The sequence below is a fragment of the Rhinoderma darwinii genome, chromosome 5 (assembly GCF_050947455.1).
Source record: "Rhinoderma darwinii isolate aRhiDar2 chromosome 5, aRhiDar2.hap1, whole genome shotgun sequence".
Lineage (NCBI taxonomy): Eukaryota > Metazoa > Chordata > Amphibia > Anura > Rhinodermatidae > Rhinoderma > Rhinoderma darwinii.
Window position 1 is genome coordinate 95,384,846 of NC_134691.1, and position 27,987 is coordinate 95,412,832.

General features: G+C 43.6%; 1 protein-coding gene across 1 annotated transcript; it reads right to left on the reverse strand.

The window, feature by feature from the left end:
- Positions 1–957: 957 nt before the first annotated feature.
- On the reverse strand, positions 958–27,968 carry RNF138 (ring finger protein 138). The gene is made up of 6 exons (XM_075828114.1): positions 27,847–27,968; positions 13,892–14,057; positions 10,505–10,617; positions 8,493–8,598; positions 6,456–6,563; positions 958–1,026 (listed from the first exon to the last, which is right to left on the reverse strand). The coding sequence occupies exons 1-6, from the start codon at positions 27,966–27,968 to the stop codon at positions 958–960; spliced, it is 684 nt and encodes a 227-aa protein (XP_075684229.1).
- Between the last annotated feature and the right edge of the window lie 19 nt (positions 27,969–27,987).

Genomic DNA, 27,987 nt, shown 5'->3' on the forward strand with positions numbered 1-27,987 from the left:
CATGCGCGTTCTCACGAACTAATCCAGTCTTATCGGCAGTATACCTGTGTCGCTCGTTGCCTCCTATTGGTCCTTTACTATAGTGATCTTTATTGGCTGGGCTGCTCCATTTGGTGTCTGCGTTCTCCTGAAGTGTCCGATTGGCGGCCCGTTCGCATACCCGCCCTCCATCTACGTCACTCCACATTGCCATAAGAGTGTCTGTTTTCTCGCCGCGTCGCCATTAGCCCCATGTACCCCTGAGGACGCTACTAGCTAGCGAAACATGTCGGGGGGGCTTTAAAGTGTGTTTTTAACTCCTGTCCTAGCCGAATTTAATGCCGATTCACTAAGTGTGGCTCCCACCTCGTAACTGACTCTAAATTAGTCAGTATTCACCCTGGCCGTTTGAATGATCTGCCGAGCTCTCCAGCTGGCTGTTTTCACTTTCACTTCGGCACTTTGACAGTGATAATTTTAAACTGACGTTTATGTGGTCTGTCCTTTGCTACAAGTAGCCTAATAAAAATTTGTTAGTTTATTTTCCTATTCCATTGTGGGTAGTCAGGAAATAAGGTTTTTGGTTTGCCTGTAGGCATTCCTTTTGTTGATTATATATTCTACCTGCTGACTACACAGGGTCACAATTGCTCTCTGTCCAGGTCTTATATCTGTCCCGAAGTCCCTATGTGCACGATGGCTGCGATGTGCCGAAGATGGAGGCCGGTGAGGAGCTTCAAGTAAAAGCGGCCATCCGTGATGCCCCACCCTGAAAATCTTATTACTGATAATTATATAAAATGACACTCAAATATTGCAGACAATAATTTCTATAATTTTATAAGCACACTTAGGTTAGTAGAATAATTAGTATAAATATGTCGAAGAGACTTAAAATATTTTTATTAGACATCAATGATAAGACAAATTTGCCATGTTTTTAAAACGGACAATCTTTAATTGCATGACTTTACGCAGTCAGCAGAAAAACTGAGAGGATTTCTCAATTGCAGCTTGGAACTGAGCTTCTTCATCAAGGTAGACATTCTGGGTTAAAAAAAATTGAATCAAAAGCAGGGTTAACTTAAGTAAAGTCTCATTTTCACATCAAAATATTCTCTAAACACCTTATCCCCCTCCCCTGCACGTAACACACCAGGGTCGTTAATTCTCCGGTGAAATATAGTAAAACAGCTGCATGTTACTGGACTGTGCAGGAGAATTTGCCAAAACAATGCCCACTTCTGACTTCAGTTCCTGCTCTGCAGCGATTGGCTGGAGTTTCACTCCATAGAGTTCTGTAATGTGTCCCCTGCATCCATTCTGCACATGAGACTTAATACAGAGAGCTGTCTGTTGCCTTCCAGATAATTTTTTGGTCCCTATTTTTTTGCTCCAAATGCTGGAGGAAGCAGCTAAAATGAAGCAGAGCTCCCAGTATTGCTAGTGTTATGTGCAGACGGCATGCAGGGGGTGGGCACATCAGGAAGTCTTTGTGGTGTACCTCAGCCAATAACTGCAGAGCAGCAAATGTCAGAAGGGGGTGTAACTTTGGCATCTTCTCCTGTACAGACCAGTAACATCAAGCAGCATTTTTTAATTTGAGAGAGCACCAGGGAAACTTGAATTTGGAAGACCAGAATTAACAGCCCTGGTATGTTAAACGGGTTGTCTCATGAAAATCTATTCGATTTGATGTTGGACATCATAGAGAACCCCGCTCTACGAGAAGAGCAGACTCAGGCCGTACACCTATTCAAGAAGACATCTATACATCTTAACCCCTTAATGACAAGCCTATTTTAGACCTGAATGACAAAGTTATTTTTTACGTTTTTCCATCATCTCATTCGAAGAGCTATAACGGCTTTATTTTTGCATCAACATAACTGCATAAGGCCAGGTTTACACGAGAGTGGGTGTTTTGCGCACCCAAAAAACGCTGTGTTTTGCATGCGCAAAAGGCACTTAGCAGCTCCGTGTGTCAGCCCCGTATGATACGCGGCTGCCATCATTATGACACTCAGTTTGGATGTTTGTAAACAGAAAAGCACGTGGTGGTTTTCTGTTTTCATTCATCCTTTTCAGTGCTGTTGCGCGATCCACGCTTGTCCCACGGAAGTGCTTTCGTGTGACATGCGTGGTCTTCACACACTCATGGACTTCAATGGGTGCGTGATGCGCAAACAGCGCACAAATATACAACATGTCGTGAGTTTTTCGCAGTGGACTCACGCTGCGTAAAAATCACGCACCTGTCTGCACGGCCCTATAGACTAATATAGGTTCGTGAGACTCGCGTGAAAATCACGCTCGTTGCACGGACGTATAACACGCTCGTGTAAATGAGCCCTAAGGGTTTGTTTTTTTGTGGGACAAGTTGTATTTTTTAATAGCACCATTTTGGGGTACATATAATTTATTGATTAATATATTAACTTTTTTGGGGGGGGGGGGAGGAATAGAAGCAATTTTGCCACGATTTGCGTCATAAATTTACACTGTTTACCGTGTGATTCAAAACAACTTTATTCAGTGGGTCGTGTGGTGATACCAAATGTATATAGGTTTTCTTGTTTTACTACTTTTACACAGTAAAAACACTTTACAAAATTTTTTGTGTTGCTGTACTTTAGGAGCCATAACTTTTTCATTTTGTAATAGGTGGGGTCGTTACGGATGCGGCGATACCAAATGTCTAATTTTTTCACTTTTTGTTTATTTCATAAAGCATTTTGTAAGGGGAGAGGTTTTTCATTTTTTTTACTTCAGATTTTTATTATAAACTTTAACTTATTCTCTAGTCCCACTAGGAGACTTTATTATAAAAGCGATCAGATGAATACACAGTACACTGCAATACTTCTGCTGAATTGGTGGTCATTTCCTTGATACAATACAGGTCTGCTCCCAGCCCAGCAGGGTGATTTAACTGCTCCTGAAGGTGTTTATTTATTCTGATGCAGCGCCGTAAAAAGGCTATTGCATCGGAATAAAGCTGGTTAGTGACCGCCGTAAAATTACCTATGGGTGGTCACTAACTGTTTTTAAAAAAAAAAAAAAAAAATTGGTGGTCATTTTCTTGATACAATTTTTTTTTCCGTTTCCTTTCATGGAAACTACTTCCTGTCCAGTGTCTTCAACTTCCTCTCTGTATACACAGTCAGGTGACCCTCTCTCTCTGGTCGACCAGTAGTTTGACCAGAGGGGAGTTGTGGGTTGTTACTTAATTAGGGCACCAGACCTCCACTATTTTTGTCCCCAAATGCCCTCCCACCAGTGTACTTGTAACCTTAAAGGCAAATTAAACTTTCAAAAAACTTCTGACATGTCCTAGGTGACATGTCAGAAGTTGTGATTGGTGGGAGTCTGTGCACCGAGACCCCCATCGATCGCTAAAAGGAAATGGCAGAAGCGCTCGGGTGAGCACTGAGCGCTTTGTTTCTGATCGGCTTTTCTCGGAAAGCTGAGCAGTTTGTGTACAGGCTCATGGATTTTCTATTGAGCCCCGTATACACATTGCTAGGCTTTCCAAGAAAAGTCTATCAGAAACTAAAGCAGCTCTGCGCTCACTCGAGCGATTCGGCCACTTAGTTTTAGGGATCGGTGCAGGTCCCAGTGCTCAGACGCCCACCGATCAAAACTTCTGAACAGTCAGAAGTTTTTTGAAAGTTTTGTTGCCCTTTAAAACCCATCCCCCAGGTGCAGCACAATTTGTTTTTATAATGCTTTTCAGATATCAGCGAATGTGTACTTATAGGCACGATTAGAAAGAGGAGCTGCAAGTAATTTTTAGGGCAGACACACACGAACGCTGCGTTTTGTGCGCGCAAAAACCATTTGACAGCTGCGTGTGTCATCCGTGTCTGATGCGCGGCTGCGTGATTTTCGCGCAGCCGCCATCATAGAGATGAGGCTAGTCGACGGCAGTCACTGTCCAAGGTGCTGAAAGAGCTAACTCTTTCAGCACCCTCGACAGTGAATGCCGAACACAATATCGCAAAACCTGTAGAAAAAAAAAGAAAAAGTTCGTACTTACCGAGAACTTCCCGGCCGTTGCCTTGGTGACGCGCCTCTCTTGACATCGGGCCCCACCTCCCTGGATGACGCGCCAGTCCATGTGACCGCTGCAGCCTGTGCTTGGCCTGTGATTGGCTGGAGCTGTCACTTGGACTTAATTGTCATCCCGGGAGGTCAGACTGGAGGAAGACGCCGGGAGTTAGCGGTAAGTCAGAACTTCGTTTTTTTTTTCTACAGGTTCATGTATATTGGGATCGGAAGTCACGGTCCATGGTGCTGAAACAGTTTAACTCTTTCAGCACCATGGACAGTGACTATCTCCTGACGTCGCGTACCGATAATTTTTTTGCCGGGTTCGGCCAAAACGAGTTCGGCCAAACCCGGTGAAGTTCGGTTCGCTTGTCCGGCTTCGCTCATCGCAAAGACACTCCGTTTGGATGTTCGGAAACAGAAAAGCACGTGGTGCTTTTCTGTTTTCATTCATCCTTTTCACTGCTGTTGCGCGAATCACGCTCGTCCCACGGAAGTGCTTCCGTGTGGTGCGCGTTATTTTCACGCACCCATTGACTTCAATGGGTGCGTGATGTGCGAAATACGCAGAGTTATTGAACCTGTCGCGCTTTTTGCGCAGCAGACAAACGCTGCGCAAAAAGCACGGACTGTCTGTACTGCCCCATAGACTTGTATTGGTCCATGCGTGCCGCGTGAAAACCACGCGGCCCGCACGGACCGAATACACGCTCGTGTGAATCCCCCCTTAATGTGACTCCTATGCTTCTAATGGAGCAGCTGGTAGAAGCTAAAGGGTCAATGCACACGACGCGTATTACGTGTGGCTTTGCCTTAGGCTACCTGCACACTTTGCGGTATTTGGTACAGAAAAATTCATAGGTAAAACGCAGGTACAATCCACACCTAAGGCCTTATTTAGTCGAGCATTGCCCATCTCGGACGTGAAAAACGGTAGTTTTTCACGTCCGAGGTGCATCTGTGCTCTGCGCTGCGGGACACGATGTCTCACATCCCCAGAGAGGAGCCTATTGAGGGATGCCTGAAAAAAAAAAAAAAATAGGACATTTCCTATTTTCTCACGGACCCTTCACACGGTTCGTTGAAACAACGGCTGTGTGAACGGCCACATTGAAATACGAAGGTCCATGGGACGGCCGTTGTTTTAACGGTCGTCACACGGACGTTTAACACGCTCGTGTAAATAAGGCATTATAGTGCGTTCCTAGGTGTGGTTTTTACCTTTTGATGCAGAAATAGGTGCGCTTTTATGTTGCAGGTTTTGGTGCGTTTTTTAGCAATTCACATGTGGAAACGCAAGATAAATTGACATGCTGCAGATTTTATAGTACACACCGCAGGTCAATTTACACGCAGAAAAAAAAATACACAACATGTATATGAGATGTCCTGAAATCTTACCTACTTTGCTGGTACCATTTTACACTGCGGATTTGCTGTACAAATATACGCACTGCAAATCTGCACATAATATACACAGGGTGCATTTGGCCTAAGGCTTCTTATGCACTATACCTTGGGGACACAGTGAGGTACAGTGTAAGGCCTCATGCACATGACCGTAGTTTTTATCCATAATTACCGATGAAATAATGGGTCCACAGTTTTTTATGACACCTTTAAGTATGTTTACGGACATATGAATCCACCCCATAAGCCCTGACCACACAGTGCAGATTTTGCATGGAATTTTAAGTCAAAGTCAGGAACGGAAACTATAAACAGAATATATAAAAAAGGAAGGCCATAAAGTGTCTCCTCTCCGGAATCCTATTCTGTTTTCTCTCTTGAAGAATGCACGCCAAATCTGTACTGTGTGAACAAGGCCTAATAGTGCCAATCGCACTGCTTTGAGTTGCCGCCGAATGCCTGGTGATTGAGTATCCCGGTCTATTGGATACTTTGTCTGCTTAGCACCAATGGAGATATTAGGAAAGGAATGGGGACCATGCTGCCATGGGTCAGGATACCTGTCCTTTCCCTTCACCCGGATTCTGAATGTTAAGGGACTGTGTTCTGTGGGTCAGTGAGTAACACCATTGGGAACCATGTTTATTAGCAGTCTGTAAGAGATATTGTAGGATTCTGTGGTGTTGGAGGACAATGGTGATATATGCTGCTGCACAGAGCCTACATCGTGACTGTCCTTATAGGCTTTCTTGGGTAAACTTCTAGATGCTAAAAAAAACACGGGCTTTAATGAGCAGATTGTGGCCAATAGAGGTGTCCTCATAGGGGTAATGCTCTATATAAACTTATCACATGCCTAATGATTTTTATATAGCAATCTTATGAAATATTGCATTCCAGAAAAGTCACATGGGCAACATAAGAAAATAATTCTTACAACTTTCCATAATAGGGTGTCTGCTACGATAATCCCTTCCAGGCGATGTATTACATTTTACCACACACTGAATACGTACCATGAACTCTTCATAATTAAACTGGTGTCTGGCATTTAGGTGTCCAACAATATTCCCAGCAGTATGACTGGCCTCACCACAGGGCAAAGCAGAGCATATTGGGCACACCTGCAAAAAGCACGATGAGATAAGAAACTTGGTTACACATTGGATAACACTTCTGTTACATCTCATGTCATTTTGTTTTCTTTTTAAATCAATCTTTTAGCCACAAATTAATGGGTACACAAACAATGGATTGTTTGAAAAATGAATGAATTGCATGGAAAACCTCTTCGGACAGGTAAGTAAATGGGGGCAATGGTTTAGAGATAATCAGGAACCTGACGTGAATTGCTCATAACCTGTAACTCCGGTTCTTGCAGGTACCATACGGTTTACCCCGGACACGGAATGTGGGGAGTGAAAAAACGAAAATAAAAAAAAATGGCCAAGAGCCATAACTGCTTTTTCCGTCAATAGAGAAGTGTGAGGGCTTATTTTTTCCGGGAGGAGTTGTAGTTTCTATTACTGGCATTTAAAGTACCATAAAATGTACTGGGAAACAAAAATAAAAAAAATTTGCGGGCTGAAATTGGAAAAAAAATAAATAATGATTCCTGCATTGTTTTCTGGGCTTCATTTTTACAGCTTTCATTGTGCTGTAAAAATGACAAACAACTTTATTCTGTGGCTCAATAAGATCACGGTAATATCAACTTTATATAGTTTTTTTTTACAATTTTACTACTTTAAAAAAAATTTCACCACATTCTGAGAGGGCCATAACTTTATTTTCCGTGGGTTATTTTTTTTGCGTGACAAGCTGTAGTTTTTTGGTACAATTTTTTGGTACATACAACTTTATCACTTTTTATAAAAAAAAAATGTTTAGAGCAAAGTTGACCAAAAATAAATAAAATAAAAAAATAGTTATTTGGGAGTTTCAAAGTTTCTTTTTTACAGCGTTCACCGTGCGCATTAAATAATGGTATATTGTAATAGTTCAGAGTTTTACGGATGCAGCTATACTAATTTGGTTTGCTTTTTTACATTACTTTAGAGGAAAAATGGGAAAAGGTTTTTTTTTTTTTTTTAAACTTTTCACTACTAAAAACTTTTTTTCTATACACATTCCATTAGTCCCCCTAGGTATCTAAAGATCGCTGGTACAATACACTGCCTAATGTCAGTATTGCAGTGTATAGCTATTTTTACAGGCTTCTGTAGAGGTAGTGTGAAGGCAGTCCTGGGGGCGTTCATTAGCCCCCTGGGCTGCCATGACAATAGCCGCCCCACGATCGCGTTGTGGGGGCGCCGATGAGGTGTTTTCGGGGGCTGCGACACGTTTTTTCCGCTCACGGGAAAAAAAAAAAAAAACTCTGCCTCCCATTGCAATCAATGGGAGGCATTTTTGGCTATTTTTTGGCGCGTTTTCTGCGTCCAAAATCTGTGTGAACTGACCTCAAGGGGGAAAGTTAACGTTTCTACACCCGTTTTCTGGTGTAGAAATGTTACAAACGGAGCAAAAATGAAAATTTTTGGACCATTCCCCCGCACTAGCCATTTTTTTTTTTTTTTTTTTTTTTTAAGTGGGCATATTTTAATGAAAGGGGGCAAGACCACCGCAGCCCCATGCATTTACTATAATTTAAGCCAGAAACTGGAGCAAATTCTACTCCAGCTACTGGCTGGCGTAGATTTCATTCGGTGTCGTACGGACAGCCGAAGATGCGATTAATTTATTAAGAGGCGTGTGCCTCTTAATAAAAAAAACAAAAAAACAAAAAAACTACGAGTAAGATGCCAGAAATGTATTAAGACTAGCGCAGTCTTAATACAACTCTCTCTATGTATGCTGAATTAGCGTTAGGCATCTTCATGTATCGTAATGCTATTTCCAAAGTTTAAAACCTTAAAGTTAAAAAATTCCAGCTAAAGAAAAAAGGTTGCTCATCTATTTATTTTAGAAATCTCTAAAACACAAATACCCATATACAGTATTTTAGGTCCACTATATACAAGGGGTATAAATTTTATACAAATGTTAAGATTTACCGCTTCTGCAACTTCAAAATAATGCATGAAGTTGCAATGGTCCAGCAAAGCTTTTCTGTTCAAGTTTCCTTGTTGGCAAAGTGGGCATTTATAAGCTGTATCAAACCTGAGAAGTAACAAATAAGGAATACGATAAGGAATTATTAAAGTAGTAATTCACAGCACCTTTCAGGTGGTACTTAATACCATAATTTTCCTAAACACCTGCGAAAGGAAATCCTGGTGCCCTCATCCATTCTGATTGAGTACATTTTGTAATGCGTTGATTGCCAACATTACAGCAGCTGTGAAACCCAAAACTAGAATAAGTCCCCTGTTCAGGGGCGTAACTAGTAAAGACTGGGCCTTATAGCAAAAATTTTGACTGGGGGCCCCCTCCCTTGGGTGCCACACAATCCTCCCACCCTTGTAGAGAGTGCCTTCCCGTAGATTCTGCCACACAGCATCCCCTTGTAGATGGCACCCTACACATCCCCCTGTATATAGCGCCATACAGCCCCCTCCCTGTATAAAGCGCCATACAGCCCCCCTGTATAAAGCGCCATACAGCCCCCCTGTATAAAGCGCCATATAGCCCAAACCCCCCCCCCCCCCCCCCCCAAAAATGGCCTGTAGCCTATGTCCCACAAAAGACATGTATCCCCTATCCACAGGATGGGGTATGCATGTGGAATAGCTGGGACCCCCAGCGATAAGCAGAACGGGGGACCGAAAGTCCCCTAAAGTTCTCCATGAGAAACTTCAGCCTACCGAGGTCTGCGTCAGGCAGCTCAATAAAAATAAAGGCGCGCCGGTCACACAAGCGCGACCAGCGCTACATTCATTTTTACGGAGCTGCCGGACACAGACTCCAGAAGTTTGAGGTTTCTCATGGAGAATGTCGCGCGACTTTCGGTCGCCCGTTCTCCTTATCGCTGGGGGTCCCAGCAATCACAAATGGATCTCCTATCCTGTGGATAGGAGATACATGTGTTTTGTAGGAACAACCCCTTTAATAGCAGAGTGGGGAGATAACTCCTTGCTCTGCCGTAGTGTTCAGTGGCGTCGCACTGTAGCAGCCATAGTGGCTGCTAGTGGAGCCTCCGGCCATGGGTGGGTGAGCTGGTGCCGGCGGGTGACAAGGGCCCACTCATGCCGCAGGCCCCGTAGCAACCGCTATGGCTGCTACAGCGGTAGTTACGCCATTGCCCCCTTCTCTAGGGGCCCCAGGGAAGCTATATGGGCTGCCTCTATGATACGCATGCCCAAAAAAAACAAAAAACTTTCTACTGGTGAATTGAGTGAATGATCAGTGCAGGAGGCAGAGAGGTAGAAGTGCCGGATATGTGGCGAAAGAGGCATATTTCTCTAATAAGATGTATTGCAAAGTTTCTTAAATTTGTTTGTACTATTGATTTATGTAAAGTTTGTTGAAACGTTAGTGATCATTTAAGGTTGAGTTTTTCCCAATGACCAGACATTGTTCTTATTTGGAAATCTAAAATACGTCAAACGAGGAATAAAAACATTTTTTTTTCTTTTAGAAGCAAAAGTGACAATCAATATCGCTAAATATAAGTCAAATTTAAACCAATTAGACAAGATTCACACTGCATTCGGATATTACGTTCAGCGGGACTGTTGAAACAGCTCCTTGAAGAAAAATAAATAAATATATATACACATACATTTTTTTTCTGCATATGGTTGTATTACTGTTCTGAAGCCGTAGTGAAATATGCTCCTCAATAACACTGAGGTAAAGGTACATACTAATACTAGAATAATTGTATCAATACAGGCACTCCCCAGAACGACCCCTCCCTCTTGGAGCGGTCACTTTGCAGCCTTCCCCCTGCACCCCTGATCTACCCAAGCTATTTCTGAAGAGGGCTATGTAAAAAGTATTATATATATATATATATATATATATATATATATATATATTATGTTATTTATTTTTAATCATCCTTTATCCTGGATGACTCAATCCACTAAACTATACACAGCAGACATTGTGTTTTTAATCTTACGGTTTGGTAGCATATGGATCACTCTGCAATTTTGAATCGTTGGGTGCAGTTCCAAATTCCTCCTGGTAACTCTTACAGGACTTGTAGTGGAGTCGCATGTAGGACAGCTTGACCTACAAAAAAAAAAAGTTTCAATTTTTAGATTAACTCCTTAACGACCGCCCACTGCCTTGACGGCAGGCGGTGCAGGTGCTTAGTCTACAGCGACGTCTTTTGGCATCATGCTTCCCTTTGCTGAAAAGCTTTCTGGAGATGCAGATTTCATTTTCCAGCAGGACTTGGCACCTGCCCATACTGCCAAAAGCACAAATACCTGGTTTAATAACCACAGTATCACTGCGCTTGATTGGCCAGCAAACTCACCTGACCTAAACCCCATAGAGAATCTATAGTGTATAGTCAAGAGGAAGAGGAGTCCCCAGATCAAACAATGCAGGCGAGCTCACGGCCGCTATCAAAGAAACCTAGGCTTCCATAACACCTCAGCAGTGCCACAGGCTGATCGCCTCCATGCCACGCTGCATTGATGCAGTAATTCATGCAAAAGGAGCCCCGACCAAGTATTGAGTGCATATACGGTACATACTTTTCAGTAGGACAACATTTCGGTATTAAAAAGCATTTGACATTTGGCTTATAGCTTAGTCTCTGACAATTAGAATAAATTTTGGGTTTTTATGAACGTTTATCATTATTCATCAACATTAATAGAAAAAAAAATGCTGGAAATAGATCTGTGTGTAAGGAATCTATATAAATTATAGGAGTTTCACTTTTTTAATTAAATTACTGAAATAAATTAACTTTTTGATGAGGAAGCTTTTGAACTGGTCTTAGTATCTTAGGTACCTTTGGTCTTAGAGGGCTTTAAGCTTATCCCTAGCTTTAGTTAGGTCAGCTAGGGTCAAAGGATAGTTTGCTTATGCAAAGATTCTAGGATATATATTTGCTGACTGAGCATGGAAAAATCAATCTGACTGTAAGGCCTCTTTTACAAGGCAGTATTTTGATCAGTACTTTTTAAGTGCTTTTTGCTGCTCTCCGCGTTAACTCCAGCGATAGGAAACCCCAGAATTCACTGACCAAATATGGACTTCGAGAGCAGGGCTGGAGTCCCGAGCAAAGCACTAGCTGATGCTCTGCTTGGGGACTCAAGCAATAGGCAATGAGACAGCCCCTTGCGGTCATGTTCTTGATAACACGCCGACACGAACAGCACAGCAAGCAAGCACTCAGTTACTTGAGGCCATGTCAGCGCAGAAAACCTTCAGAACTTCCAGGAACAATTCACAAGGTTTGTACTGCAGGATTTAGTAAAGAATTTGAAAATTAAAGTACATTGGTAAGTTAGTTCTTTTTTCATAAATATATTATTGCAAAGCAATTTTTAGTCCCCCAACAACCCCTTTAATTTTCCAGCCAGGAGATTTAATTCTCCATATCTTCTCTGGTTGGGATAGCTCATAGAAGGGCACCTGTATGTTGAGAAAGATCTATGTCTGTGGGGTTCCCCAAACATTGGTACACGCGACGGACCGCGAGCTTATAGGGCTAAACCTTTTCTAGATGTGGTAAATAGCACTGGAGTCAATGGGCTAGAAGCTAGAAGTGGAGGTGTATTGTGCCATACCGGATTTCCATTAGGACGGTCGGCTGGGGGAGGCATTAGCATGGAGCCTGGCTGAGGTATGGTCCAAGCTAAAGCCTTGTCTAGAAGGGAGTGCTTTTGCATCAACTATATTGTATACATCCTGCGGTGGTGCTCGGGGGGGGGGGGCTAGACTCGCAAGAGGGTGCAGAGTACCCTGTACACTCGATGGTTGGGTTAGTGTAGAATATGGTTCTGAGGTATTCCACGTGCTGGGCATTTCAGCGGTGCCAATGAGAGACAAAGGGCTGAATTTCAGTAGTGCAAGAGCGCCCATGTTGGGAGCTGCCTGCAGTGAGTCGAGTAAAGATGGGCTTGAGAGACCGCAATTAATGCCCCACGTGCTGGTGTAGAGGGAAGTTGGAGCGTCTTTTCATCTGGTGCCCATTTGGAAGCCATTATGAGGTAAAGGAAATCAAAATCAGGTCCAGGACTGGAGCTGAGATATGGTGTGTATCTACTCCTCCATACGCCGGCCACGCCCTTCGTGTTTTCTTTTAAAATTGTACGACTGATACCACCCACACCTGATGAACCCCATGGATTTATAATGGAGTCTGTCAGAATCTGCCGTGTTGTCCAGAATTTTGAAAAATAGCGCTGCATGCACTGCTATACTCATCAAATCGGACAGGATCTGCAGCAGAGGCTCTGATATACAGATTTAAACGGAGTCTAAAGCTGGACATACAAGAGAAAAGCCATCCGCAGTGGACGATTTTGGCCGGCCATCGCTTATAAAATATGCAATAGTCTATGGCAGACGCCTGTCTACTGAGAATGTAATTGGCCAGATTGGAGAAATTTGGCTGTGGTCGGCTGAAACCAACTTGTGTATGGCAAGATTAGCCGAACGCAACCGATAATTTGCCATTGTACTCAAGCACCAGAGAGTCTGATCAGCGAGTTGTTTTTGAAAAGGATTCAGACAATTTAGTCTAATTTGAGTCTGAAAATACAGAGCTGTTTTCAAGGGAAAACCGCTCCTGATTTTTATACGTTTCTTTAGCAACTCGCGTTTTTAGTATCATTTTTTACGGCCTTTTTGGAGCGGTTTTTCTATACAGTCAATGAAAAAGGCTCCAAAAACGGCTCAAGAAGTGAAATGCACTTCTTTTTTGCAGGCGTTTATGCGGCAGTTTTTAAAAACGGCCCCGTAAAAAAATGCCCCCTCAGAACAGAACGCTGTTTTTCCCATTGAAATCAATGGGCAGATGTTTGGAGGCATTCTGTTTCCGATTTTTTCTGCCATTTCTCAGCCCGAAAAACAAGCCGTGTGAACATAGCCTAAGGGTATGTTCACACGGCCTATTTTCTGACATTTTTCAGCCCGTAAAATTGGAAGCAGAACGCCTTCAAACATCTGCCCATTGATTTCAATGGGAAAAACTGTGTTTTGTTCCAACGGGCCGTTTTTTTTTTTACACGGCAATTTGAAAAAAAAAACTGCCGCGAAAAAGTAGTGCAGGTCATTTCTTGGGAAGTTTTTCATAGAATATTGAAATCAGCGCCAAAAAACGGCTGTAAAAACTTCCGAAAAACGAGAGTGGCTTAAAAAAACTTCCGAAAATCAGGAGCTGCTTTCCCTTGAAAAACGGCTCCGTATTTTCAGACGTTTGAGTTTGTGTGTGAACATACCCGAAGAGTGCCAATGGACTCCCATTGTGAAACTTGCTTTCTGTACCTTGAACAAAAAAACCTCCTTACACACATTGAAAAAAAAAAAAAGCATATATTACCTGTTTCCCACAGTATGTGCAACCTAGTGAGAGGATCCTCATTTTCATTTCTATGTCAGAAGCTCTTGTTGGTGCGGATCTCTCCCATCTGTATAATGCTCCACGACAGAGAGGACAATGGGCCCCACTTGCTTTAATAGCCAGCAACAAGCATTTTCTGCAAAAGCTAAAAATGGATAAAAAAATTTTTTTTTAACAAATTCCACCCAAAAACGTATTTTATTTTTACCATTTTGCAAAAACATAACACAAGTCAGGGTATGTGCACACGCAAAATAAAAAAACCAAAAACTCTCAAAATACAGAGATGTTTACAAGGGAAAACAACGCCTGGTTTTTAGAAGAAGTTTTTTAAGCCACTCGCGTTTTTCACAGCCGTTTTTTTGGGGCGTTTTTTCTACGAAAACGGCTCAGAAAATGGCTGAAGTAGTGACATGCACTTTTTCACGCAGCCGTTTTTAAAAAACGGCCGTATAAAAAAAAAAAAAAAAAAAGGCTCGTCGGAACAGAACGCAGTTTTTCCCATTGAAAATCAATAGGCAGATATTTGGAGGCATTCTGGGTCCGATTTTGTGGCCAAATGGGTCGTCTGAACATACCCTTACAGTAACAAGAGGGGAGAAGGAGAGAGCAGAGATGAGTGAATTTCCCAAAAAAAAAAGTGTAAAACTCCAGAATCGCTGTTTTTGGTCACCTCATCTCCCAGAAAAGAATAGAATAAAAAGTAATCGAAAACTTGCATTTACCCCAAAATTGTACCGTTAAAAATTGACAGCTTGTCCTGCAGAAAATAAGCCCTCATACCGCTCAATGTATGGAAAAATAGAAGCTGTCCTTTAATTTTTAATTACATTTTTTTTTACAGTTAGTTTTTTTTCCTTGTAAAATATGAAAAAAATAATAGAAATGTTGGTATTGGTATAATTATATTGACCCACAGAAAAAAGTTAACATGTTTTAATTGCATGGTGAACGGCATAAAAACAAAGCGCAAAAAACTATGGCGAAATTGTTGTTGTTTTTAATTTAGTTTCCTAGTACATTATATGGTGCAATAAATGGTGCCATGAAAAACTACAACTCGTCCCGCAAAAATAAAGCCCTCGTAGGGCTATATCAATGGAGAAATAAAAAAGTTATGGCTTTTGGAAGGTGGGGAGGAACAAATAAATCCTGAAAAATGTCTGGGGGGGGGGGGGGAAGGGTTTTTTATTGTGCAAAAGTAGTCAAAACATGAAAAACGACATTAAATTTTGCTGTAATTGTAACGATCTGCAGAATAAAGTTGTTGTTTCTATTACATGATAAACAACATAAATTTAAGACTCCAATAAGAATGGCGAGCGTTAACAGTGCATGTTAAATAAGGTTATATTGTGATAGTTCAGACTTTTACGGACACACACACACACACACACACACACACACACACACACACACTTTTGTAACTTAAAAATTCCCCCTAGGGGACATGAACCAGAGATGCAACTACTGTATTGCAGTATATTGTGTTTGACACCTATTAAGCGCTTCCTCAGAAACCACCTAGATGCCGCAGTCGCTATGGACCACGGCATCTAAGGGTTTAAATGGGCGGGATAAAAGCTAACTGATCCCACCCATTAGAGCAGGAGCCCGGCTGTCTTTAGACAGCATGAAACCGGTTTAGGGCTCATGTCATGGTGCCGTGGCTTAAGTACCCTCTATGAAAAGGTGTATGGGCGGTCATTAAGGAATTAATATTAATGAAGGAGATTTGCGATATACGTAATTAGGATTGGTGATTCACAAATTAATGTAAGAGTTGTATAGCTGCAGCAGCACGCACTTACAGAAATGGCCATCTGCCTAACTAACACACTGACAATAATTTACTACTATCTCTCTCCAAAATCGCTCTATAAAATTATTGTAAATCTAAGGGCTCATTCAGATGTCCGTGTGATGGCTGTTAAAACAACCGTCACACGAACACATGTATTTCAATGGGGCCGTTGTTTCAATGGAGTGTGTGAAGGGTCCATGGAGAAATAGGACATGTCCTATTTTCCTGCGTGTTCACGTATTCCTCCATAGACTCTAGTGTATGAGGGATTCGTGATAACGCGTCCCGCACGGGTAAACCTCAAACGTGAAAAACTGCAGTTTTTCATGTTCGAGGTTGCCCACGCTCGTCTGAATGTAGCTTATCTAATCTCTTCTACTCGCTATGAAACACACTCACTGGCACTAATCCACTATCTGTTTATTTTACCCTCTCTCACCCTTTGTTTGACGTCCACTGTATCCCCACAAAGCACCAGCATTTCAGAGTCGGGTTGTTCTTAGTGGCCATGACTTATATGACTGTCATCCACTGAGTCATCAGCGACTCACACCTATACCGCACATGATTTGCGGTGCTGGAGGGAGGGCTTTCTGCAAGGCAATATGGGAAAGTCCACCGACCCACCACCCAAGGTCATGTGATCCCTCTTCTCGGTCTTCTGATCTGTAAAATACCTGCCACCATCTTGAGCAATTCATGCGGGACAAATTCCAAAAGTTTCAGATTTACTCAAATCCGAAACGTTGAGAAGTTTGTAACAAATATCTAGGGAAGAGGAGCCTTCCGGAGATGGGGAATCGTGAGTGGCCGCATTTTACCTGGGCTCCGCACACCGTGCAGGGAATTCGGCTGATATCGCCAACATCAGAGGCTCACTGACCTCCTTCCAGTAGTGGGTGCGTAGGACATCCTCCCCTGCACCGTCGGAGGCACTCATTTGCTCCGGGAGTCGTCAGCGTCTCCATCGAGGCACTCTGCCTCAGAGGCTGGCGGCCATCTTGCGGCCTATTACCTCATCACGGGCAGGGACAGCCTGGTGGCAGCGCTGAAGCTGCTGCCTTCCATCTTCCCCTCAGAGGGTTTCGGAGCTCTTATATTGTCCCCAGGGACATTTGATTGCCGGTGAGGGCCGCTGACGTTGCCTGCCTACCCTCATCATTGAGGAGCCGTCGGCCATCTTCGAGCCTGCCATCCCGCCCCATCCGGAGTCAGCTGGTAACTGCTGCCGGCCTTGAGACTGCTGGAGCATCTCCCCATCACACATGGGATTGCACTATATACAAGAGGGGGAGGGCTGTGTAGCGCTATCTACAGGGGTCAGTGTGTGGCTCTATCTACAGGGGTCTGTGTGTATGTGTTGCTTTACTCTACAGTGTTTGACAATTATATTCAGGGGCGCAGTCCATGGTGCTATAATATTTAGGGGCCCAGTGTATGGTACTATTTTATTCAGGGGGGCAGTGTTTGGTGCTATTATATTTAGGGGCACAGTGTGTGGCACCATGATAATTTTATCTTGGTTTATAGGTGTGGAAATGTTGGAAAAGTGAGGAGCCAAAGACATCTGAGTGGCAAATTCTGCAGAAATGGGTCATGGCCGGAAAAAGTAGTCATGAAGTCTTGACCGGATGGAGAAGGAGAGGAAAAAAAAATCTACGTTGTCACCTGTGAGTCACTAGATTTATAGACAATCTGTCATCTCTCCTGACATGTATATTATAGGAAATCCTTGTATTTCACAAAAAGTCTTTGTGCAATCCAGGACTCACAGACAAATAAGTGTTACTATTCCCCTTGTCAGGAGAATGTGTCCCTACACTGTGCGATACTGTCAGCGATGGTTGGAGACTGTCAGTATGTGGGGACACAGCCTTTTGACAAGGGGAGTAGTAACACCCATTTGTTAATGTCTGGATAAAAAAAAAAAAAGAAAAAAAAAAAAAGAAGTGTTAACAATAGTTACAGGGCGGCGGTGGAGAAGGGGGGCCCCAACTTTGGGTAACAGCCCAGGGCCTATGGTCTACTTAATCCGCCACTGATTAACGTGCCTAACTTCCACGAGTCTAGGACCATATGGCTTCCCAAACCTGACCGGGACCCAACCCTCCTTTCCTCATATCGCCCAATTTCCCTTTTAAACCAAGACTATAAGCTCCTAACAAAGATTCTGGCTGACCGCCTCCAAACCATGCTTGGACCGATCATTGCCCCGACCCAACTGGGTTTCTTAAGGAATAGACATTCTACCAAAGGTATCCATCAGGCAGTGGCAGCCACGGTGTCTGCACTAGATCCCTCCACCCCAGTGACCATGCTGCTGGGACTTGACGCAGAAAACACGTTTGACTATTATGGCTATTTCTCACAGTGGTGTTGCAGTCCTGGGCCTTCGGGGACCGCATTCTAACATTCCTCCTACGCTCACAGGCCTGCTCTGCCACATCCCTTACCATCAATGGGCTTAACTCACCTCCTATCTCAATTTTCAGGGGTACACGCCAGGGATGCCTTATCTCACCGCTACTATTTAACTTGTCCCTAGATCCACTTCTTCGTCATCTACAGTCTCTAGCATGTTTTTAAGGTATACAAATTGGAGATTCGCAAATTAAATTATCGGCATTTGCAGACGATATATTATTGTTCATATCGAACCCTGCTTCTACTCTCCAACCGATCCTCCAGGATATCTCATTTTATGGTTCCCTGTCAGGTTTTAAGATCAATCTACAAAAATTGGAAGCCCTAATTCTTAAGGGTCCGTCCAGGCCACTGTGGTCCTCGAAGCATGCATTTAAATGGAACTCTGATTACATTTCCTATTTGGGGGTGCGCATCACGAGACAACCATCACGTCTATATAAACAAAACCTACATCACTTTATTGCATGCTTGGAGTCCCAACTCATGGCTTGGAGGCACTTTATCCTTTTTAGGTAGGGCTAATCTATTAAAAATGGTTGTCTTCCCTAAATTTTTATATTTACTACAATCCTTGCCTATATACTTGAGACCAGTGGACGTTAGGCAGCTGAACGCTCTCTTTCGTGGCTACATTTGGAACCAGAAGAGACCAAGAGTAAGCCTATGCATATTACAGCAACATCGTGAGCATGGTGGGATTAACTTTCCACAGATTTACTTATACAATATGGCAGCTCAACTACGAGTGATTGGAGATTGGATAACAGGTAGCTCCTGCTTTATTGATTCTACATTAGACCAACAGTTTTCCAGACCCGCTTCCTTAACCTGCCTCCTGCACACTCCTTACTCGGCTCTGTCATCTGATCAACGAGCTAATCCGCTAGTCATGTCTTCCGGGTCAGACAACACTTAGGGTATGTGCACACACACTAATTACGTCCGTAAAATACGGACGTATTTCGGCCGCAAGTACCGGACCGAACACAGTGCAGGGAGCCGGGCTCCAAGCATCATACTTATGTACGATGCTAGGAGTCCCTGCCTCGCTGCAGGACAACTGTCCCATACTGAAAACATGATTACAGTACGGGACAGTTGTCCTGCAGCGAGGCAGGGACTCCTAGCATCGTACATAACTATGATGCTAGGAGCCCGGCTCCCTGCACTGAGTTCGGTCCGGAACTTGCGGCCGAAATACGTCCGTATATTACGGACGTAATTAGTGTGTGTGCACATACCCTTAGGTTTAAACCCTAGATTCTCCCTACTCCTTCCTTGGATCAATAACTGACTTCCAAGCTGCCAATCCTCATGCGGTCTTTTGTGGATGGGCTCGGACGGGGTTGACCTGTATTAACCAAATTAACATGCTCACTCGTCGCCCCTACTCATTTAACGAACTACGTATACAATACGATTTTCTGGGACAACACCCTTTTTATTACATGCAGGCCTGTAGCTATGCTCACAAGGTCATTCGGCACTTACAGGATCAAGACTGGGATGACTTCTTCAGGTCACTTAACTCCATCTCATCAATGCCACAAAAGACTGATCACTACCTATTATAACGCTTTGAGACAACCATTGGACTACACTAAATCGAGATCAGGCATATCTTACTGGGTTGACCACTTAGATCAAATAACTCATGACGACATCCTGTCATCTAACTATGGCTGCCAAATACCTCCCATCGGCCATGTACTGGGAAATGTCCATTAAAATAGCTCATAGGGCTTACGTCTCCCCTCACAGGGGCTCCCATGGGTAACTCCTCTGACCATTCGTGTTTGAAGTGTGGAGCACCGAACGCAGGCTTATTAATGGTCTCTGGTTGTGCCCAACTATTGTTGACTTTTGGCGAAAAGTACAATATTTTGTGTCAAACACCCTGTCTATATTGCCGACACTGTGGACAGTGATTTAGCTCCAGGAGAAGCCACTGACGTCACTATCCATAAATGTACAGAGATGTCAGGGGCTTCTCCTGGAGTGGAATCCCGGGTCACAGTGACGGCAACGCTGTGGACGGGGATTCGGCTTCAGGAGTTGCCCCTGTTGTCTCTGTCCATATATGGACAGAGAAGGTGTATGGGCAGCACAGTAGAACAAAAACCTCCAGGGCATAAGGGTGCAAGCCTCCAGGGATCAGACTTGTAAATCCCCAATGGTATACATTTTTTTTTATTTTTTATTTTTCAGGTCTGATTTATAAATAACAATCTCTTCTCTGGATGCTGACCCAAGCCGGGGGACACATGGACGTTTAGAGTGCTTTTTTCTTTCTGGATGTAGATACTGTATAATATTATTGTACTTTATTACTACACATGACCCCCATTGATATACATCGCCTGAATTGCTCTATTTTCTTTGAGATCCTTAGAACCCTTTCGTATTTAGACACTATGACGTGGTTTTATCCACAATCATATTTGTCATGATTTCGGACCATGCCACCGATATCACCAATATAGGTCGGGTCAAATAGGACTCTTTGATTTCAATAGACTTACGCTGGGGTCTGGGATCTATACACTTGATGCCTGTAGTTTGTTTTCTCTCCGGCGTACTTGTACGCATGCGTGGTTGCTAAGACGCTAACATGGGGCTGATTTGACAGCCGCTCGCGTGATATTTTTATTACGTGATTTAGTGCTGAGCATGCGCAGTTGGACTGCATGAACGCCGTCGATTTTTGAACTTGGCGCACTACACGTCCCATGTTATGTACCTTCGTTTGGGTGAGTGCCAATGTTTGTATGTTCATTCATTAAAAAAAGCACACATGTGCATTGATTTCTCCCACCTGAGTCTGCGCAGCTGCAGAATATTTTGACTCTAATCAGGAGATCTTGTGCGATCTGCCACTATGTCACTTTATTTGAATAAAACACCTTCTTGGATGTTCACTAAACACAATCTTATAAATGTCATTACATTATGATGATGGACCTTATATGGTAGATTTGATATACACTTATAAACGTTAAATTTTGTACTTGAATATTTAAATCCGTTTTTTAACTCCTCCCATTGTGGGTTGTATAAAAGCACTGAACTCTGTTTTATATTGCTTGACAAAGGCTGCATTGAGCAGCTGAAACGTTGCACTTTTTTCACTGATGGGTGAATAAACTTTCTATTTTTTGAACCTTTGAGTGCTGCCTCTTTCTCCTTACACTCATATATGGACAGAGACATCAAGCTCTCCGTCCAGGAACGGAATCCTATAGAACGGAATCAATAGGGGGGATTCCGCTCCAACAGGGGTGCTATCTAAAGGAAGGGGGGGTGCTACCTACAAGGGGGCTGCTGTGAGTGGTGGGCTGATGATCTTCAAGTGGTTTCCACCTGACCTCCAATTGAAATTAATAGAAGGCAGAAAAAATCTGCTTGGAGTGCTTTTTGCCCGGTCTTTTGCATTTTCTTCAATGGCTTAAAAAAACGCAGGCAAAAAAAACCACAATAAAAAACCGCAACAAAAAACGTCAAATAACACCGTTAATTCAAAATCTGCCTCAAAATTCCTGCAGGACTTTTCAGGCAGATTTTTACTGCCTTTCAAAAAACACTGTGTGAACATACCCTTCGGGTATGTGCACACTACCTCTTTTCAGACGTAATGGAGGCGTTTTACGCCTCGAATTACGCCTGATAAGACGGCTCCAATACGTCGGCAAACATCTGCCCATTGCTTGCAATGGGTCTTACTATGTTCTGTGCAGACGAGCTGTCAAAATACGGCGCGTAAAATGATGGCTCGTCAAAAGTAGTGCAGGACACTTCTTGGGACGTTTTTGGAGCCGTTTTCTCATAGACTATTGAAAACAGCTCCAAAAACGGCCGTAAAAAACGCCACGAAAAATGCTGCTGAGATGCTGTGGAGGAAGGGGGAAAACGTAAGCGGTCTCTTCAGATGCAAGGGATCATGGGTTACTAGACCGGAAACAGCCAGTACCAGAAAACAAACAAACAGAGAAAGCAGCAGGGACTATTGTGATCAATGGTTAATAGGGGGTTTTAGGGAAGGCAAACCAAAGCTGGGGGACACTTTTTAGAAAGAAAAAAAAAAAAATGTCCTGCCCAACCCCTTTAAGGCTACATTTCTGGGATAGCAGAGCTGCATGACTAAAGGGGGTAGTCCCGAATTAGACATATGGCATAGCCACAGCACATGCCATAAATGTCTGATAGATGCGGTTCCCAGGTCCGGGACCCGCACCTATATCAAGAAAGTCACCCAACCTGCATTTCACCCTATGAGGTGGCCGATCAAGAAGGGACTAAGTGGAGAGGGGGCTGCACGTCCATCTACAGTCTATTATATGGGAGTTACGCTTACTTGGTTGTTTCCAGAACTCCCATAGAACACAATGCAGAGAAGCCCCTCTCCACTTTGCCCCACCTGGACTCAGCAGCCAGCGGCCACCTCAACGGGCGAAGTGGGGGTTGGGTGAATCCCTTTCTCAATACAGGTTTGGGTCCCAGATCCGCATCTATCAGACATCATCACACCTGCCTGCATTGCAGGGGCGTAGCTAGGGGGGGGGCAAGCGGGGCACGTGCCCCGGGCGCAGTTCAGAGGGGGGCGCCAGCGCCCCCTCCTCCTGCACTATAATTGTACCTGTGTCGCAAGGACACAGGTACAATTAGAAGCAATGAATGACCGGCAATTCAGCACCTTTCCACGAATGAAGCGACTGGTACCTTTTGTACCAGTGACGCTTCAGTCGATGAAAGGCGCTGACTGACTGGCAGGGAAAGTCATCCTGCCCAGCCAATCAGCGCCTTTCATAGACGCGGCGTTCAACCCCCTGGAGACCTGCGCAGAAGAGAGCAGGTCTCCATGGCTGCCGGACGGCGTGGGAGCGGGAATAAGGTGAGTTTGAAATTTTTCTTTTATTTTTTTTAATTGTAATAGAAGTGTGCGGCTGTATCTACAGGGGGGTGTCTGTCTGTCTGCAGGGGGACCATATCTGCTGGGCTATATCTACAGGGGGGCTATATCTACAGGGCTGGGCTATATCTACAGGGCTGGGCTATATCTACAGGGGGACCATATCTGCTGGGCTATATCTGCTGGGCTATATACAGGGGGACTATATCTACAGGGGGGCTATATACTGGAGTGGGCTGTCTATAGAGCACCATATACAGGGGGACTATATCTACAGGGGGGGCTATCTGCTGGGCTATATACAGGGGGACTATATCTACAGGGGCACTATATACAGGGGACTATATACAGGGGGCTATATACTGGAGTGGGCTGTCTATAGAGCACCATATACAGGGGTGGGCTATATAGTATATAGCCCCCTGTAGATATAGCCCACCCCTGTATATGGTGCTCCATAGATAGCCCACCCCAGTATATAGTCGCCCTGTAGATATAGCCCAGCCCTGTAGATATAGCCCCTGTAGATATATTCCCCCTGTATATAGCCCCCCCCTGTAGATAGAGCCCCCCTATGTATAGCCCACCCCTGTAGATATAGCCCCCCTGAGTATATCCCAGCCCTGTGTATATGCCAGCCCTGTAGATATGGTGGTCCCCCTGTAGATATGGTCCCCCTGTAGATATAGCATCCCACAAATAGCTCCCCCTATAGTGCTCCACAGAAAGCCCACCCCTGTATATAGCCCCCTTGTACATATAGTCCACCCCTGTATATAGTGCTCCACAGATAGTCCACCCCTGTATATACTATATACAAGAGTGGGCTATCTAGTGGAGCACTATATACAGGGGTGGACTATCTAGTGGAGCACTATATACAGGGGTGGACTATATGTACAAGTGGGGCTATATACAGGGGTGGGCTATCTGTGAAACACTATATACAGGGGTGGACTATATGTGGAGCACTATATACAGGGGTGGGCTATATCTACAGGGGGGCTACATACATGGTTGGGCTATCTGTAGAGCTCTATATACAGGGGTGGGCTATCTGTAGAGCACTATAGGGGTGAGTTATTTGTGGGACACTATATACAGTGGTGGTCTATATGGGGGCACTATCTACAGGGGCTCTATGGCAGGCACTATCTACAGGGGGCTCTATGGCAGGCACTATCTACAGGGGGCTCTATGGCAGGCACTATCTACAGGGGGCACAGTGTGTGTGTGGGACACGGTGTATGGTGCCATTATAATTAGAGGTGCAGTGTTTGGCGCTATTATATTTAGGGGCGTAGTGTGTGGTATAATGATAACTTTATATTTATTTATAGGTGCAGAAATGTTGGAAAAGTGAGAAGCTGAAGACATGTGAGCGGCAAACTGCAGAAATGGACCGGGAGAAGTCATCATAGAGGTCTGGACCAAATGGAGAAAAAGAACTAGAATCTGCGACGTCACCGGTGAGTCACTTAATGTAAATGTTCACTCTGCCTCTAATCGGCACTGTAGTCACTGTATGATCTGCAGCGAGATGATGGGTGGTATGATTATGATAGGATTTATTTTTTGTGAAACGGCATCTCCCAGCATATCCTTACCATTGTTCGGGCTATGCTGGGAGCTGTAGTTTTACGCCGTACAAACCTATACGGCAGGGGTTGCACTAAATTGAGCTGTATTTGTTCTGGGGCTGTATATATGTACCGAGCTTGGTTCTGGTGTTGTGTATATGTACTGAGCTTGGTTCTGGTGATGTGTATAGAACTATATTGCTTGTGAAATGTACAAATAATTTTATGCTCGCGTTACATAAAAAGAAATGACACGTCGATTGGTAGAGAAAACAAACACGGCGAGGGGGAAGGAGATGTCGGGAAAAAGGTTGGGGGGGGGGGCGCCAAACTGAATCTTTGCCCCGGGTGTTGGAGAACCTAGCTACGCCTCTGCTGCATTGTATCACACTTATCACAGACTGGCAGAGACCTATAAATTGATCTGCTCCATTTGTTGTGGGAACAGGGTTTTTTTACCCAGAGGGCATGATTACTGTGTTTGGGGGCACAAGGGGAACTCAGGCAAAGCTGAAACAAGTTTCTCCTGAATTGTATTTGTAGTTCCCTGGCCACAGAACTTGCCAGTCTTTTAGTTAGTTACCGGTCTCTCAAACTTACCAAGGCTATATTAACACCACGACTGCAGTGCACGGTCAGCGTATACAGCGAGAAAAAAAAACGTCTCTCAATGAACCTATACACTAATGGGCAAACGGATGCAAGGAAAGTATTCTTTTGGTTATGCAAGGCACACAGAAAATATTTGTTGTAGAAACATCTGCTACTGTCCTATTCATCCGAGTGTGATTTGCAGAAATCGATGCAGAATGCTTCAGAAACAGTTCCATTTAGACCCCATGTACGCGGCCATAATTTTGATCCGCAATTACGGATCAAAATACGGACCCATTCATTATTATTACCCACGGTCACCTTCCCGTATATTTACGGGAAGGCGTCCGGGCTGTAGAAATGTCCTGCAAAAAATAAGACTTGTCCTATTCTTTGATTTTTACGGACCGTGCTCCCATACTTTATAATGGGAGCACGGCCCGCAAATGACTGTCCGCAAAAAAGGGTATGTCACGTCTTGGTGATTTTGAACATTTCCCATTGAAAATGCTAAAGATGATTAGTACATGCGCTTCAAAAACAAGTGTTTTTCAGAGGCTGATTTCTCATTAAAATCAGCATCGTATATTTCGGCCTCAAAATAAGCCATGTGAATATGGCCTAAGGGTATGTTCACACAGCCTTTTTTCGGGCCATAAACGCCAGAAAAAAATCGGAAGCAGAACACCTCCAAACATCTGCCAATTGATTTCAATGGGAAAAACGGCGTTCTGTTCCGACGGGACGTTTTTTTTTTACGCGGGCACTTTTGCAGTTTTTCATTGACTATAGAAAATCGCGGTAAAAAACGCTGTGAAAATATTGAGTGGCTTAAAAAAAACTTCTGAAAATCAGTAGCCGTTTTCCCTTGAAAACAGCTCCGTATTTTCAGACGTTTTTTTGCTAAGCGTGTGAACACACCCTTAGGGTTTATTCACACCCAATGGTTAAATCACTTTTTTTTAACCGCAATTTTCACCAAATCACAGCAATAACAGAGACATAAACTGCATTTTATTTTTTTGTCGATATATGGAGCCTTCAGCTCATCTGCATTGTTGGGTCTGGTGTCTCATCTGCCTCTTTAAAATACACTATAGATTCTCTATGGGGTTTAGGTTAGGCGAGTTTGCTGGCCAATCAAGCAGAGTTATTAAACCAGGTATTGGTACTTTTGGCAGTGTGGGCAAGCGCCAAGTCCTGCTGAAAAATTTAATCGGCATCTCCAGAAAGCTTGTCAGCAGAGGGAAGCATTAAGTGCTCTAAAATTTCCTGGTAGACGGCTACGTTGACTCTGGACTTGATATAACGCTATCAAAGCAACCGGGGCTTCCATAACACCTCAGCAGTGCCACAGGCTGATCGCCTCCATGCCACGCCGCATTTATGCAGTAATTTATGCAAAAGGAGCCCCAACCAAGTATTGAGGGCATATACTGTACATACTTTTCAGTAGGCCAATATTTCGGTATTAAAAGCAATTTTTTAAATTGGGCTTATATAATATTCTAATTTTCTGAAACACATTTGGGTGGTCTTTAACAGTTAGACATAATCAACATGAAAAAAAAAAATGCTGGAATAAATCACTGTGTAATGAATCTATATAATACAGGAGTTTCACTTTTTAAATTGAATTACTGAAATAAATTCACTTTTTAATATTCTAATTCATTAAGAACTAGTATAGTACATCGGAGATGTCTGCATTGGTCATCTTTTTTATTTTAAAGTGTAGCTAAACGTGACAAACTTCTGACATGTCATAGTGACCTGTCAGAAGTTTTGATTGGTGGGGGTCTGAGACCCCCACCAATCGCTAAAGCGAAGCAGCTGAGCGTTCAGCCACTTCGTATCTGTTCGGCTTTTTCCGGAAAGCCGATGTATCAGAGTACGGGCTCATAGACTTTCTATCGAGTCCGTACACTGATGCATTTATTTCCGTTAAAAGCTAAACAGACACGAAGCTGCTTCGCTCTAGTGATCGGTGGGGGTCTCACTATGACATGTCAGAAGTTTGTCAAACGTTTAGCTACACTTTAAGGCCACATGCACACGAGTATACATATGTGGCTGCATACTATCCGCAACGGCACCTAGTATAGAACACATTCTATCCTATGGGCCAATTAACACGACCATAGTTTCCACGGTCCGTGCAATGCTCAGAGTACAGACTGCAAAAAAATATATATTAGGACACGTCATTTTACGGACCACAATTGCAGTCCGGACTCCTTGAATTTAATGCACATCTTGTATGTGCGTGGTCTGTGATTGCGGACAACACTCCACGGCCTGTGCGTGCCGTATTTACGGACCGTGCACACGGCTACGATCGTGTGCATGAGGCCTTAGTGTTTAAAAAAACAAAAACATTAAAAAATTATAATTTGACAGATACTATTTCAGCATTCGGGCTGACACCGTCCTTAAGCTGAAAAGGCATTTATAAGAAGTATTCCACATAAACATAAGACACATTTAGCCCATGGACAGTTTTTGTAAAAAAAAAAAAATATACTGTGAAAGGTATTTCACATTATTTTCTACATAACCACCACAGACTAATAATAAACCACATATATAACGCTGCATATGAGGGATCAGAGCGTTTACTCACACGTGCTGGCAGTTATGAGTTCTGACTGGAGTCTGCAATATATCCTGACAAACCGAACAGCTGAAATCCTCCTGTTCGTGATTCTCCGAGAATATGGAGGTTAAGGCCTTTGCGTCTGCCATTAAAGACAATAACGTATTT